This window comes from Vipera berus (assembly GCF_964194415.1).
Source record: "Vipera berus genome assembly, chromosome: 1".
In the NCBI taxonomy this organism is placed as follows: domain Eukaryota; kingdom Metazoa; phylum Chordata; class Lepidosauria; order Squamata; family Viperidae; genus Vipera; species Vipera berus.
This window is the reverse complement of record NC_138202.1, coordinates 282,490,052-282,507,403: the sequence shown is the minus strand read 5'-3', so window position 1 is coordinate 282,507,403 and position 17,352 is coordinate 282,490,052. Positions and strand designations below refer to the sequence as shown.

The following is a 17,352-nucleotide window of genomic DNA, read 5'->3' as shown; positions in this document are numbered from 1 at the left end:
TGCAATGGTGCGATAGTTTGAACATTCTTTGGCACTGCCTTTCTTTGGAATTGGAATGTAAACTGATCTTTTCCAATCCTGTGGCCACTGTTGAGTTTTCCAAATTTGCTGGCAAATTGAGTGTAGCACTTTTACTGCATTGTCTTTTAAGATTTTGAATAGCTCAGCTGGAATACTGTCACCTCCACTAGCTTTGTTGTTGCTCAGCTTTTCTAAGGCCCACTTCACTTCACATTCTAGGATGTCTGGCTCGAGGTCAGTGACCACCTCATTGTGATTATCAGGGACATTAAGCTCATTCTTGTATAGTTCTTCTGTGTAATTTTGCCACCTCTTCTTAATCTCTTCTGCCTCTGTTAGGTCCCTGCCATTTTGGTCCTTTATCATGCCCATTTTTGCATGAAACGTTCCCTTCATCTCTCCAATTTTCTTGAAAAGATCTCTGGTCCTCCCTATTCTATTGTTTTCTTCTATTTCTTTGCACTGTTCATTTAAGAAGGCATTCTTATCTCTTCTAGCTATTCTCTGGAATTCTGCATTCAATTGGGCGTATCTTTCTTTTTCTCCCTTGCCTTTCGCTTCCCTCCTTTTCTCAGCTATTTGCAAAGCTTCCTCAGACAGCCATTTTGCTTTCTTGCATTTCTTTTTCTTTGGGATGGTTTTGGTTGCTACCTGTTGTACAATGTCGCGAACCTCTGTCCATAGTTCTTCAGGCACTCTGTCTATCAGATCTAATTCCTTAAATCTATTTGTCACCTCTACTGTATATTCAACAGGGATATGATTTAATTCATACCTTAGTGGCCTAGTGCTTTTCCCTACTTTCTTCAGTTTAAGCCTAAACTTTGCAAGGAGAAGCTCATGGTCTGAGCCACAGTCAGCTCCTGGTCTTGTTTTTATTGACTGTATAGAGCTTCTCCATCTTTGGCTGCAGAGCATATAGTCAATCTGATTTCTGTGTTGACCGTCTGGTGATGTCCATGTGTAGAGCCGTCTCTTGGGTTGTTGGAAAAGAGTGTTTGCTATGACCATTGTATTCTCTTGACAGAATTCTATCAGCCTGTGCCCTGCTTCATTTTGCATTCCAAGGCCAAACTTGCCTGTTATTCCGGTTATCTTTTGGCTTCCTACTTTAGCATTCCAATCCCCCATGATGATAAGAACATCATTTTTTGGTGTTAGTTCTATAAGGTGCTGTAGAGCTTCATAGAACTGGTCAATTTCATCCTCTTCAGCACTGGTGGTTGGGGCATAGACTTGGACTACTGTGATATTGAATGGTTTGCCTTGGATTCGAACTGAGATCATTCTGTCATTTTGAGGATTGTATCCCAGTATTGCTTTTCCTACTCTTTTATTGACTATGAAGGCTACTCCATTTCTTCTGAGGGATTCTTGCCCGCAGTAGTATACCTGATGGTCATCTGAATTAAATTCACCCATTCCTGTCCATTTTAGTTCGCTGATACCTAAGATGTCGATGTTCAGTCTTGTCATCTCTTGTTTGACCACGTCCAGCTTTCCTTGATTCATGGATCTTACATTCCAGGTTCCTATGGAGAAAAAATCTTTACAGCATCGGACTTTCCTTTCACCACCAGACACATCCACAGCTGAGCGTCCTTTCGGCTTTGGCCCAGTCGCTTCATTCTTTCTGGCGCTACTAGTACTAGCCCTCTGCTCTTCCCCAGTAGCATATTGGACGCCTTCCGACCTGAGGGGCTCATCTTCCAGCGTCATATCGTTTTGCCTTTTGGTACTGTCCATAGGGTTTTCATGGCAAAGATACTGGAGTGGGTTGCCATTTCCTTCTCCAGTGGATCACGTTTTGTCAGAACTCTCGGCTATGACCTGTCCGTCTTGGGTGGCCCTGCACGGCATAGCTCATAGCTTCATTGAATTACGCAAGCCCCTTCGCCACGACAAGGCAGTAATCCATGAAGGGGTCACACATTATACCCAGCAGTAATATGACTTGTTCCTTTTTGGTTCTGTATTTTATTTTTAAGAGCAAAATATTAAAAACACCCTACAATATCAACAGAAAAAAATGGTAGGACAGTGAAGAAAACCCTGGCATATTAGTGATGTAAATGTAAAGAAACTAAACTTGATTTTAAAAAAAGAAAAAATATTAATTAAGAAGAGTGAGAAAGATCCATGTAAAGTATGTTTGTTTTTGCCTGAACATAATATGTGGACTGTAGCTTTAATAGTAATATGCAAACCAGGTTCCTATGGGCTATTCAACAAACTTTGGTTAAAAACCTTGTGATTTAGTCTATATCTGTTTTTCTAGTTGCTTTGCCAATCTCAAGAATAACAGTAAAGAAATTTTTAGTATGACTTTGAGTACATATCTGGAAACAGAATTATAATGAAGAAGAATTCAGCAATAATGTATGTTCAGCTCTGTCCTTTGTAAATGGATTTTATTATATCCTGTTTTTTTAAAAAAAATCTCCAGAAATTGTTTATTTATATAAGGTGACTATAAAAGCTAATCCAAGACACGTTGTTGCCCTAGGCAAAGATATTCTTCACCTTTTCCAGATCTGCAAGGTGACTAGGCTAGCAGTGACTTCAGTCATAGCTTCATAGAGGACAATCTGCATCATTTAATCAGACAATTTAAACTATGTGTGTTATGTATTGTGGGTAGACCGGTGAGACAGATGACGAGACGTCGAGGTTTCAACTGAGCTTTATTGTGGTTGAACTGAGGAGCCTTCACAACCTGGCTCCTTTAAATACTGTTGCCAACAAACCAATAACCAATCCACATCCTTAAATGGTCCCGCCATGAGACGGGAGTTAGGACGCCACCTGTTGTTGTTGGGCGCCTCACAGCTGATCTTCAGCTGGCTGTCATCTTAACTAAGCTTTTATTCATCTTAATATATAACATTCCCTTCCCCCCCAACATGAGAACAAATAACAACAATAAAATCTTTAAACAGATGACCTATGACCTTACAAAATCCTGCAGGTATGCTGGGGGCCTGCGGATCCTGTTGGAACGTCGCAATGGTGGTTCTTCCCTTCCAGGAGATTGGCTTAGGTCTTCCCTGATAGCCACTGGGGTAGGATTGGGGTCCCCCATTTGTTCCCCCAGGTCTTGGGATGCCTGACTAGTGTCATGACTGTCCCAGGTGTGTGTGTTTGGCATGTAGTCGAGAGGGGGCCCTTCAGGTGTTAGAAGGGTTGCTGGGTCAGATGTTGCTTCTCTAGTGTAAGTCTCACCCTCTGGCTGGTTTTCGGGGCTCTCTTCCGCAACTGATCTAAGTGTCTTCTAAATTGTCGCCCCCATTCCCCCTCAATAACATAAGATACAGGACCGGTTTTAGCAATCACCACCCCTGGAACCCAAAAGTCCCCTGATGTGTAATTTCTGGCCCAGACAAGGTCCCCCACTGTCAATTCTTTTACGGTGGGGTGATGATCTGGTTCCGTCGCCACACGATCAGGGTGTAGTCTATCCAGCTTTGTCTTGAGACGACGGCCCCACCGCAGTTCCGCTGGGCTTTTGCTGGTGGTGGTGGACGGGGTGGTGTGTTGGCTCAGAAGGTATTGTGCCAGCCTTTGATGCCAGTCTCCGGTGATGATGCGTTTTAGGGCGTCTTTTGTTGACCTTACCATGCATTCTGCAAGGCCGTTAGTCTCCGGGTGGAAGGGGGCTGATGTGATGTGTCTAATCGAGTTGGATCTGTTGAAGGCCTGAAAATCAGCAGACGTAAATTGTGGGCCATTGTCAGACACAATGACATCAGGTAGGCCGTGAGTGGCAAAAAGACCCTGCAGCACCTGTATGGTTTTGGATGAGGTCATGCTGGATACTGGAATTACCTCCAGCCACTTTGAGTAACTGTCCACCACTATGAGGAAAAGGCGGCCTTGAAAGGGGCCTGCATAGTCAATGTGGATTCTTGACCATGGTGTAGAAGTTGGTTCCCATTTATACACTGGGTGGTGTGGTTGATTGGGCCTGGATTTTTGGCACTGATAACACCCTGTAACCTGGAGTTCGATGTCTTTGTCCAGGCCAGGCCACTAAACATAACTACGGGCCAGGGCCTTCATCCTGACAATTCCAGGGTGCCCTTCATGTAGTGCTTGTAATACCTTGTTCCTTAGTTTATCGGGGACTATGACCCTGCTACCCCAAAGCAGGCATCCTTTATGTGATGAAATCTCATTTCTACGGTTAAAGTATTGTTGGAAGTCTTTGTCAGGGCTATGTGCCTGCCAACTTGTGGCTACCCAGGCTGATACTCTGCTTAAGATTCTGTCCCTAGCTGTGCTGTTGGCTATGTCTTTGGCTTGGATGGGTGAATCAGGGAGGTCCTGAATGGTCATGATATTACAAGCTGGGGCTGGGTCAGGCTCGATAATAGACAGGGGTAGCCTGCTTAGTGCGTCAGCGTGTCCCATGTCTTTCCCTGGTTTGTATTTTAAGTCATAAGAGTAAGCTGACAGGAAGACAGACCAACGTAAAACCCTGGGGGAGAGTATTTGAGGTGTTATTTTGTTGGTTGTGAATAGTCCCAACAGAGGTTTGTGGTCGGTGTAAATGACAAATTTCCTACCATACAGATAGTCATGGAATTTTTTAACCCCTGCCACGAGAGCTAATGCTTCTTTATCTATCTGTGCATAGTTCCTTTCTGCAGGGGTAAGTGTCCTTGAGTAAAAAGCAATTGGCTTTTGTTCCCCTGTATCTTCTAGGTGACTGAGTACTGCGCCCACACCATATGGGGAGGCATCACACGCTAGGCAGACAGGCTTCCCTTCGATAAAATGAGTGACAGCTGAGTTTCTTGAGAGCAAGTGTTTTAAAGTCTGGAAGCTGTTGTCATGTATTGTGGACCATTTCCACGGGGCATTTTTGTCCAGCAACCTATGCAGAGGCTCTGCAATGGTTGCTTTGTGGGGTAGGAATGAATGATAAAAATTGATTAACCCCAAGAAAGCCTGTAGTTCTGCCTTATTCCTAGGGGTTGGGGCTAGCTTAATAGCTTTTATTTTAGAGTCAGTGGGGTGGATGCCATGAGCATCAATCCTAAATCCTAGAAAGTCTGTTGATTTTACTCCTATGTGACATTTTTCCCTTTGAAGTTTAAGCCCGGCAGACCTGAATCTGCCTAGCACGGCTCTAAGCCTGTCAGCTAGCTGATCCTCCGATTCCCCGGCGATCAGCACGTTGTCAAAATAAGGGCACACACCAGGGATGCCTTTCAGCGTTTTTTCCATGATTTCCTGGAAAATTCCAGGAGCTGCGGCAATTCCGAATTGCAAACGATTTACGCGAAAGGCTCCCTTGTGTGTGACAATTGTTTGAATTTCAGCTGTTTCGCGGGAAACCGGAAGCTGGTGATACGCCTGCGCCAAGTCAAGCTTGGCAAAGATGGCACCAGACTGTATCGCTGCGAGGACGTGTTTTACCGAGGGGACCGGGTAAGCATGCGGATTCAAGGCCCGGTTAACGGAAGCCTTATAATCCGCGCAAATTCTTATTTTACCGTTTGCTTTTAGGGGGGTTACAATAGGTGTTTCCCATTCTCCCCCCTCTACGGGTTCTAGAATTCCCTTCCTCCCTCAAATTTGTCTAATTCTTTTTCTACCTTTTCTTTCAAAGCGAACGGAACCCGTCTCGCTGTTCTGAACCAGCCCTCTTCCGGCCTTGTAGTAAGGCAAACCCCTATTCAAACAGAAGAGACTGGAGAGCGTCCAAGGCTGAAAAGCGTTTGCCAAGATTTAATAGTCAATTAACAGAACAAGAAACAAAAACACAGGAACTTGAATCCTCAAGCGGAAGGGTTGCTTTCAGCAACCAGCCCCTCCCCAAACACTCCTTTTATTTAGAGTTCAGGGCGTGGTCTCCCTGTGCCTCCTCCCGAGGAGTCCCACAGCCTTTCTTTGTTTGTTCCTGCTCGACTGCCTCCTGCGTCGGGCGTCCTTGAACAGGGCCAGCTGTGGGTCATCATCCTCCGCACTATCGGGCTCACGCAGCTGAGAAGAGGTCCCCAGCTGAGGGCTCTGCAAAGCCTCCAAGCCATCATCAGCCGGTTCGTCTTCCACACCCTCCTCCTCCCCCTCATCTGAGTCATCCGATACATCTGAACCGGCTGCCGGACCCCCCGGCTGGCCCTGAGTCATAACACTCGCTTTGATTCTAACGGGTAGAACTTCTGGATTAAGTTTTAATTTTACTGGGGGCCCGGTGTATTTTCCCAACCCCCCCCAAACACGTCTGTAAACTCGTTACAGACGGAGTCTAGGCTATTGGTTTGTACGTTATTTATTCCCCCTAGCCAGATGCCCAGGGCTGGGAACCAGTCTAATCCTATCAAATTAGTTCTTTTGCCCTCGGTTATTAGAATTTTTAAGGGACCCTGGTATTGTTTAAATTTGACTTGAACCGTGGCCTGTCCCTTTAATTTAATCGGGGAATGTTGGAAATCTGTTAATTTGATTTTTGTGGGTGCTATCCCTATTTTCTGTCTGTTCTTTGAACAGATGAGGGAAAGGGTCTCTGCAGAAATTAAAGAGACCGGTGAGCCTGAATCCACCTCCATTAAACAGGGGATTCCCTCTATACTGACAGTAATTTTGATCTTAGGTTCTAGTGGGGGGTGGATTGCTGACTGGCAAGCCACTTCCAAATTCTCTATAATCTGAGGTGCCCTGGTCCCTGGGTTTTTTTGGGGGGAAATGGTACCTGCGGATTGCTCTTCAACGTCGTTAATGTTGTCGCGGTTTCAGGCTCGGAAGACAGATTGAATGTGGCCGGTCTTGCCACAGGCATGGCATTTGGCCCCACGGAAGCGGCAGGTCGCCCTGGGGTGATTGCTCCCACAGCTGGTGCAATTTCGGCTGTTGCTGCCGGTGTTGCGGTTGGCGGCTGAGGCATATCTGCTGGCCCCGGTCGGTTTCTTTTGGTTTACGTTTTGCTCACGGCGGTTCTTGAACTTCTCCAGCCTTTGTAGAATAGCGTCGATTTCGGCTTCGCTGGCTTGTTCGCCTTCTCCGCTGTCAGTAGCGTTTTCTTGATGCACGGAGCCGTTCGGGTTGCTGTTCGGTTTGAGAGAGTTCTTTTCGTTAATGGCTTCTCGAGCCATTATTTCGTTGATCACTTCGGACAGGCTCAGGGTAGGTTTGGCTATTATTTTCTGCTGGAGGTGCTCGTCGCTCAGGCCGAACACAATTCGATCCTGGATCCGATCTTCCAGGTCCGGGAACCTACACATTCGGGCGGCTTGTCGCACGGCGGCCACGAAGTCCATAGCCGATTCGCCTGGCAGCTGGTTTCTCTGGATGAAATGTAGCCGCCAGTGGATTTCAGACTTCTTTGGCATGAAGTGTTGGCTCAGTTTGCTGACGAGGTCGGCGTATGGTAGTGTCGAGACAGGATCTGGGATACACAGCCCGACAGCTACATCATACACAGCTGGCCCGCTGATGCACAGCAACGCCGCTGCCTTCTCCTTGTCTTCAGTGATTTTATTCACGAAGAGATATCCCTCGACTTGTCCCAAGTGGGACTCCCATTGTCCTGGGTGGCGGACATCGAACTCACGGATGTGTCCGATTTGCGTCATTCTGTCCGGGTCTGGCTGCTGCTTTCCGGGAAGGAATTTATCGGGAGAGTTTTTCCTCCTTTCCCGCGAGTGCTAGTGCTTCAGCTCTAGTGACTCAGCTGGTGCTTCAGCTCAGCAGCAGTATCCCATCCTCGTCGCCACTGTTATGTATTGTGGGTAGACCGGTGAGACAGATGATGAGACGTCGAGGTTTCAACTGAGCTTTATTGTGGTTGAACTGAGGAGCCTTCACAACCTGGCTCCTTTAAATACTGTTGCCAACAAACCAATAACCAATCCACATCCTTAAATGGTCCCGCCAGAACGGGCGGTCCAATGAGATGGGAGTTAGGACGCCACCTGTTGTTGCTGGGCGCCTCACAGCTGATCTTCAGCTGGCTGTCATCTTAACTAAGCTTTTATTCATCTTAATATATAACAATGTGCCTACAACAATAACAACACTTTATGTAGAACAAAAAAATAAGATCTAAAGCTGGCAGGTATTATTCAGTACTGTACATTAAGGAATATACCATTAGATATTGTTCAGCTTTTCTCCTGAGAAAAATCAGTTTTCTTTGTCTATGTAAGAATAATATTGTTCTGACTTTTGGTGACAATGTTCCTTGTACTAACTGAAAGAATTTATAGCTTTACATGCTCGTAATTAATAGCAATTTATCTTCATTTTAGACCCTTTTATAAAAAGCAAGGATTAAAGTATCATATATATTCAATTTTATAATGTAAGATATTAGACATCTCTTGACTTATATTGGATCCAGTTGGAATATATAAAACAGATACATTAAGAGTTCTAAAGATGGCATAAAGGAAGAAGTTCAGCCAGATGTTACAGCTGACATGAAATGTAGGGTTGCTTACAATGCTGAGTTAGCACTGGGGTGAAAAGTTCTTTCTAACCCCACTGTGAGCTGGGGACATCTGTATATAAACTTTGTAAAGAATTCTTCTAAACTAACTGGAGGGAGTTCTTGCTATAGTCCTTATTAGCTGTAATCCAGTTTACTAGATTTAACAGATCGGTCCCTACAATTAGAGCATAAGGATTCTGGGTCCTTGATGGGCCAACTTTAAAATATGACATATCAATAGTAATAATTTGCCCTTATTGTATGGCTGATCAAGGCAACTAAATATTCTGCAGTTATTAGCTGAAAATTAATCAAATTTCGGTTTTTTTATCTTCCAAAATGATTGCTTCTAGGGTGCCCCTACTAATTAACCCCTAAATCTGATGACAGTAATATCTATCCTTTGATTTCCTTTACCTTGAAAAAATCCAAGATTTGTGATAGAATAGCTTATTCATCCTAGCAGCTTTATGAACTGACTGCTGTGTTTTGATTTACAGGTTTACTTTTCTTTTAATTCAGTAATAAATTGACATATTTCATAGATGAAAGTAAATTACAATCAAATTCAATACGTTTAACGCATGAAATGAAAATATTTGTGCACAAAGATGGATGGAACTAATAGCTTCACACAAGTATAATTCTTGGGCTTGAAGTGAAAATTGAATAAAAGAATAGCAGTTGGAATTAAGTGACATAATTAGTTTTATCCAGGCTATAAACTGTGCCTTGGTTTGTTTTTTTCATTCACAGGAAGAAAGCATCGTAAAGGAGATAGACATCAGTCACCATGTCAAAGAAGGTTTCGAAAAAGCAGATCCCTCTCAATTTGAGCTCCTGAAAGTACTGGGACAAGGCTCCTATGGAAAGGTAATGTTTTATGTGTAATTTAGCTTTCTCCAATCTGGTGTCTTCAAAGTTGGTGGATCAGTTCCCAGAATGCATTGCATTTAGGTTGGAATGCTGAAAGTTGATGCTGTTGTGAAGCCTGCTTGTATTCATAATATCCAGATAATCAGACCACCATACCGTACACACAGTACATATTCATTTACTCATTTCAGACATAGGAACCACTTCTTCATTAGTGTGAGATGTATCCTCTGACTCACATATAGGGTCACATCTTCACCTTTCTTTTTCTCCCCTCTTCTGACTCCTCATCTCTTCCTCTGTACCTAGTTTTCTTTCTTTATCCCCCTTCATGTTGCCATAAACATAGAAGCAGCCATGCTTCTTTTTCAAGGACCAGCCTAATATTTACTCAAGGATAGGGCCTTTAAAGCTATGGAGAGTGAAGAAAACCTCCGGGTCTTCTGGTACCTTCTATTATTCTACTTTGACTCAGACCCTCAGCTTTAGAACAATAGCTTTACTTTGCCATTGGATTATATGAAACAAAATAAAGGCATCCCAGATGCCAGAGTTTCCCCCACTTAGCCTACACCTTCAGTTTAGCTCAGTTGTTGGGGAGAATTTTGATTCCTCAAAGAGCATTTTCGGGAAATATAATAATTTGAAATAGGGAAGCGTGGAAGATAAAGCATAGAAGCCATTTTTGGCTAAGATTTGTTCTATATGAGATGCAACCTACAAAATTGGAAGGAAAGCACGACTCCTGAGATCTGCCATTTGTAGCTAAATTTATCACTCTTTGAAGGGAAATTGAGAAAGTACTCTTCATCTAGCCTGAATCCATAAAACTTTTCAATATTTCAGTGTTCCACATTTACCAAGCTAATACTGTATATTTTTTAAATGTATCTGCATTCAAGGCAACCAGTTTTTCAGCTAATGGAATTATATGAAATTATTTTGCAGTTCATAGCTTTTGATAGGAATGAGCAGATAATAATGTTTTGTATTAGTTTACATTTGTTGTATTTTTTATAGGTTTGATAATTATTTTCATATCTTCTTAAACATTATTTAATGTTTGACACACACAGTTTGAGAGGAATACAATCAAATTCAATATTACAGGGAACAGCTGACAAATGACTATATCTTTTTAAATATAAAGTTATATTTATAGCTATACTTTCTAGTTATACTATCCAAAATCAAATAACATGTATTGATTTTTTTTCTCCCATTCTTCTTCTCCCACTCATGAACATAATATAATTCACTCTTCAAAGGTTTGTTGCTTATTAAAAATGCAGATATTTTAATTTGTGAAGAATTCCTAGATAACCTTAAAGGTTGAATACCTTTAAAAATCATTCAGTGGTATTTTAAAAACTGAACAACCTTTGAGGAATTATTAAAAAGGAAAAGGGGTTCCTCCTAACTACGATAGTTGAAAGCAAGCAGGGTAAATTCCTATGAACAGTGATTTTTCAAAAAATATGTAATCCAAGGCAGATCCTTCTTTCTGAGAGCGCTTAGTGAAATAATATGTAGCTAACTTTGTTAGTTCCAGCTGTGCCTCTTTCAGTGGATATTGCTAGAGAGAAATGTGTTACTGAGAAAGAGGTTAGCTTTCCCTAAAACTGCTTTGAAATATTTAATTTCAAAATATTAAACGTGCTTGTCAAGAAGATATACTTGGCAGTTTTCAGATATTTGTTGTTGCAAACATCTGAACTAGGACCTGACGGTTTACAATGGTCTGAATATTAGATGGTGTATGTGCATTTTTACTTTAGAGAGGGGGAATCAGTACATTTGTTTTTGTTCCTATCATTTTGAAATAAAAAATGAATATCAAACTCCATAAAATTAGACTAACTAAGGCATATTTTGTATCCTGTTTTTCACTTGGAGCTCTTTGTTCTATTATTCAACACATAAAAACCATTTCTTGGAGAAAAATCAGGATCTTATCACCCAGAGCTGCCCTCTGAGGGAGATGAGCAGTTAAGAAATACGAAATATCAATAAATAAACCTTTTGCCTTTTGATTTCCTTTCACCACTAAAATCTTTATTTCACTATCTGTGTGGGCAAATGTATATATATATCTGAAGCACAAAACTGATACAGAAACCTGTTTATAGTAAAGAACGCTTGGGTAAAACTTTGGGTTTTGAATTAACCCTTATTTAGACCCTGAGCTTCTACTGATAATGCATTAGTCTTTAAAATTGTTACAACCGGTAGCTCCCAAAATGGCCCAGATGGTAAGTGGAGCCTCTTTTTAAAATATGACATATCCTCTGTGTTTGTCTTCTAAGCCCACTTCTAGCATCCATCATGATTTATATATATTTTACATTTAAATTTCCTATGAAGATTTCTTCTATTCCAGTCCTCTAATCTTGCTGTCAGTTGTGAATTTGGCCATTTTTGCAGGGGTTGTGAGGGCAACTGTTTCTATGGTGTGGTCCTTTTTATCTTTGTTTTGTATTTCTTGTTTTGATTATACTTTTCTGTTGGATTTTATATATATATATATATATATATATATATATATATATATATATATCTATAAGCCACAAAGACCTGCTAAGGAAATAGGGCTCACATACTGTAGATTTTCTAAATAAATACTGAAGAATAGGGAAATGCATACTTACTTAATTACATACCTAGCAGGATCACTTTACATTAAACAAATACAACATGTACCACTATTTTAAACATACTTCATTGAAGTGCCCTTTGGATTTTTGCCCCCACAGGTATTTCTGGTGAGAAAAATCAAAGGATCTGATACTGGGCAGCTCTATGCAATGAAGGTACTTAAGAAAGCAACTCTAAAAGGTAAGAAAAAAAACGAGAGTCAGTGTACAATAACTCTTTTGATTAATATCATGTTTCCCCAAAAAATAAGACAGGATCTTTTTTTTTCTTTTTCTTTTTTGCCTCCAAAAGAAGTACCAGGTCTTATTTTCGGGAGATGTCTTTTCCATGGTCTCACCTTCTGGCAGCAGCACCGACAGCCCACCCAGCCCACTTTTTCTGCAGCCACTCGCTACCACTTATACACATTGCCCCCAACCTCCATTTCATCGTCTGGGGCCTCAGGAAATGCCTCTGCAGCTGAGAATGGAGCTCCGGATTGATGCACGCAATCTCCAGGGCGGCACCATGCGTGTCAATCCAGAGCTCGGTTCCCGGCTGTAGAGGCCTTTCCTGAAGGCCTCTGACAGCAAAATGGAGACTGGGGCCACCATGCGCGTCAATCCAAAGCTCCATTCACAGCTGTCGAGGCATTTCCTGAAGACCCCTGGTGGCAAAATGGAGACCGGGGGCGACGCACGTGTGCAAGTGGTGGTGAGCAGCTGCAGAAGTGGGCCGACAAGATAGGCAGGTGTCAGGGCATGGAAGGCCTGGCTGTAACGGTGAGCAGGTGCGGGGTGCATGGGGTAGCTCCATCCCCCACCCTGCCCTCACTTGATTTTTAGGCGTGCACCTTGCCCCCAAACTAGGACTTCTTTTTGAAGTAGGGCTTATATTAGGCCCACCCTCAAAAAATCAAGCTAGGGCTCATTTTTAGGGTAGGTCTTATTTTCGGGAAACAAGGTAGACAAGTGATTTTGTTGCATTCCAGGTTGTATGTATGTATATCAGTGTCATAACATGGAATTACTCTGAATATTATGTTTGGCTCTTATATTCTGACTCAACAAAGGTAGCTATGGATAAAAAAGGAAATTAGCCTAAAATCCAGCTCCTTTTATATACGACCAAGGGAAATGGAACGTGATCTTTCTTGATTTCTCTTTGTAAAATAAGGAAGAGTGAGTTAATGCTACAGGATGTTTAGGGCAACATAGGTATGTAGGATCCTAGAGAAGAAATTTCATACCAATACATCTTGTGCTCCAATTGCAGCCATTTCTAGATTGAGAGGCACTGCTTGCAGTCATTCATACATGTGGATGCCTCTTTTACTCCAGAATGAATCGGCAGGTGCAGCAGGTATACCACTGCTCCTACATGAACTGCACTCAAGGTGCTGGTTGACACTTTTAAAACCCTACATGGCATGAAACCAGTTGCTTGTGAGTGGCCTTGTGGTTTCTGACTGACTGATAAGTTTCAGATCTGGCAGAGTGAACATAATCCAGGTGCCATCTATAAAATAATGGTGGGTACCTGGAAGCACACCTTCTTTGTTATGCTGCTTACTCTATAGAGCAGGCTCCCCACTAAATATGGACAGCTCCTGCTCTTTTGACCTAATACAAGGCCATGAAATCTGGCTTCCCCCCCCCCCAGATATTGGGATTTGGGAAGTTAGCATGGGAACTCCAACACGAATGTATGTGTCAAATGGTTCTTGTGTTTATATTGGGCCTTAATGCAACTTTAGTCAGTTATTGTTTTAATTAAATTCTATTTTTATTTGTTTGCTGCCTAGACTTTCTTGACAAATGGGAAGCAATATTTATTGGATTATTTATTACATAAGCAAGTAAAAATAACGGCAGTTGCAAATCAGAAAAAAGTAACCCTCCAAGTAAAAGTAATTTGGTAGTGAAATTTAGAAAACTTTCTTTGTTGTAAATATATTCAAGAAGAAGCTACCAGGAACATTATGAGCTAATATGAAGCAGAGAAATTCTGCCCTATTTTTGATGGGTTGTCATTCAGTCTGATGAAAAATACTGCACTTTAGAAATCTTTCAGAGAAGTGAATGGGTGAAATATGATGTTCTTGCACTCTCCTATTTAGTTTGTTGATTTATATGCTATTTCAATCACTCAATCCTTTGCCTAATGGATGCAATTGGGCCTAATTGTGTTAAAACCAAAAAAATGTGAGAAATAAGAGCTTGGATTAAAGTCAATATTGCACTAGAATAGTTATAAATGGTACATCAAACTTTACATTTCTAAGAATACTGTTTTTTTCTGCTTCTACTGTGATTCCACTTCACCACAAAATGCCTTGCTACCTTTTCTTATGCTAAACTACCGGTATTTTATCCCATTTCAGATTTTTAGATATGGAAGTTGACTTTAGAGATGTGAATTATTTTAATTCTCCTCTTTATAATTTTCCTTTATGATTTAAGCATTATTTGATATTTGTAATAGTTTTTGAATTAACTTTACAAATCACTGAAGTTTACACATGTATATATATATATTTTTTTAAAAAATGAAAAACTCAGTGCAGTTCAGAAAACACACCTCATCTGCCAGCTTCCCCACTCCTGTTATTGTTCTGTGATGTAGTGGAATGTTTCAGATAGTACTTCTATCTGAATAAATAAATCCCCTAGAAACAAGTGGAACATCTCTGGATATATATATGCTAGGAATGTATTACAAGACTTGCAAAGTGTATTGTCTTCCAATCTAGGTTCTGCTTTTTGAAGCTGCGGTTTTGTTTGCGAAACCCGCTACCTTTTATTTTTACTGCTCAAAGATCTGACTATTATTCTTTACTATCAATTATTATAAATCACCATACTTTGAAAGAAACTGCGGAAATAGCAAGCATCTGTTATAGTATGTTTGAAGGATCTTAAGAGGCGGGACAAAGAGATGCTGCCTAGGGAACGGTCAGATAAGTGACAACATAGTGGGTGGGGCAAGAGGCTCAGAAGGATCCTCCCTAAGTTCTTGGGCTGAAAAGGTGACAAGTGGGAGAATTAGACTTTCAGACATCCAGGGTTCTGTTAATGAAACTTTACAATGAATTAGAATTGGATTGTATGGGTTCTCCTGCTTGAGCAGGGGGCTGGACTAGAAGACCTCCAAGGTCCCTTCCAGCTCTATTCTATTTCCCATTTGGTCTACCTGATATGGCTGACTGCACCTATGTCCTTTGCTTTGTATCCTCACATAAGCAAAGGCAGAACGTAATGTTTAGGGGGGCTTATATTGATAGACATGAAGACTTCAATAAATGTCAGAATCCTCTCACAAGTTAGAGGAGACCTGCTGAAAAATGGAAGAAAAAGACCTTTTTTTTTGGATTAGCTTAAAGAGCATTGCACATTTTCTCCTCATCTCTTCCTGAATATATTCTTGCATATTATAATGGCAAATCTGGATTGCTAAAGAAACCCACATAGATTGGCCCTGATAGGGGGAAATTGAATAGAGAGGGGAGAAAAAGGGAGTGCCATGTCTGCTGCAAATACTGCAAGCGCATCTGAAAAACAAAGATAATGTTCCTCTTACAGAAAATAAGCTGCTGTTCTGTTTCCTATTATATTCTGATTAATAGCTGGGGTTCAGAAAAAGGTCACTGAGTCAGTTCACATGTTTATCCTTTCCTACCACAAAGCATGTAAAGCAAGAAATATTTACTATTTGCTAAATCTGCATGAATTTCTTCCTGTTTTTAATAATCAGACGCATTTATAGTATTAATGAAATTGGTTTAGGATGCAGAAGTATAATGGTGTACTTTGGTAGCATGTATAAAATATAAGCAAATAGCAGAAGTTGCTGTTAAATACAAGATTCACCAGCAGACGTTTTCTCCGGGATTAACAGTGATGGAGTTATGGTCCTAAGAGCATAAGATGATCACTGTATTTAAACCAGCTCTTATAGTGCTTCACCATTGTCTATGAATACCAGGACAGCCAGAAGAATACTTTGAAATCCTTTTAAATTTAGGCTTTGAATTTAGGAGTCTAGACTGGGAATCTGGGAAGATATTGCCAGAACTTAGATAATGAAATTGTAGACAAGAATAAAATTAGGAAGAGTCCTATCTGTTTTGGCCAGTATCATATTTGAAGCTTTCACATTTCACCAGTCTGGTGGCCTTGTCGGACATAAAACCATAAAGTCAAATGGGACATGAATCCTGGAAGATATTAAGGAAGACATCTGCAAGCAGATTTGTTCCAATGGACCTATCATGGGGCTCCACAGCGGCCTTAATGTTCCAATCAGAATAAAGCTGGAGGGGACCTTGGAGGTCTTCTAGCCCAACCCCCTGCTCAAGCAGGAGACTGTGTGCCTTTTCAGAAAAATGGCTGTCCAGTCTTTTCTTAAAATCATCCAATGATGAAGCATCTACAATTTAAACACGGAGATAAAAGATGCTGTCTCTCCGCTTTTTAAATTTAATCAGCTCCTAATTCAATTTGGCTTTCTTCCTGAAATTTGATTTTTGACAGTGGCATCTTACAGATTAGTTCCCAGATAAAACTTTCAGTTATAATCAGTTTCAGTTAGTTACTTGCATTAATCAATGTGCATTAGAATTACACTTACAGAGCATTTCTTTGAGTCTGTCCAGTGGTAATTTGCACTAGCACTATAGATGTACTCTAGTTTATTTGTTTATTTATTTATTTATTTATTTATTTATTTATTTATTTATTTATTTATTTATTTATTTATTTATTTATTTATTTATGGGACTTATATCCCGCCCTATCTCCCGAAGGACTAAGTGCGGCTAACAACAATAACATATAGTAAGTACAGAAATTAAGATAAAATTAAAATTAAAGTCATCTGTGCAATAAATTAAAATTAAAAATAAATTAAAAATTGTAAACATAATTAAAATGCCTGTCAGTCCAGGTCAGCCAGGTGGAAAAGGAGTGTTTTGAGGCCACAGCGAAAGGACTGGAGATCTTGGGCCATCCGAAGCTCAGGGGGGAGCTGATTCCATAGGACTGGCGCTCCTACAGAGAAGGCCCTTCCCCTGGGGTTCGCCAGCCGACATTGTCAAGCCGACGGTACCCTGAGGAGGCCTTCTCTGTGTGAGCGTACTGGGCGATGGGAATTCGTTCCTGGTAGCAGATGGTCCTGCAAGTATCCCGGGCCTAAGCCATGTAGTTAAAAAAAAAGGACAAATGTTTTTGTAAAATTCCTGCGTGTATCAAAAAGGTATATTTCTTGAGGCATCATAGAATCACAAAGTTGGAAATAACCTCAGAGGCCAATCCCCTACTTGGTATAGTTTCTGTTTGAAAGTCATCCACTGGAAAAATAAAGAATAATTCCATTCTTTCTGGGTAACA

The 17,352-nt window shown here is 41.1% G+C and overlaps 1 protein-coding gene across 1 annotated transcript in view; it reads left to right on the top strand.

Annotated features, from left to right (window-relative positions):
• RPS6KA2 (ribosomal protein S6 kinase A2) overlaps positions 1 to 17,352 on the top strand; it is a 134,678-nt gene that overhangs the window by 35,855 nt on the left and 81,471 nt on the right. The window contains exons 2-3 of the mRNA XM_081329452.1: positions 9,212 to 9,328; positions 12,085 to 12,166. Of these exons, the coding sequence (XP_081185578.1) occupies positions 9,212 to 9,328; positions 12,085 to 12,166 (199 nt within the window). The remainder of the gene's footprint in view (positions 1 to 9,211; positions 9,329 to 12,084; positions 12,167 to 17,352) is intronic.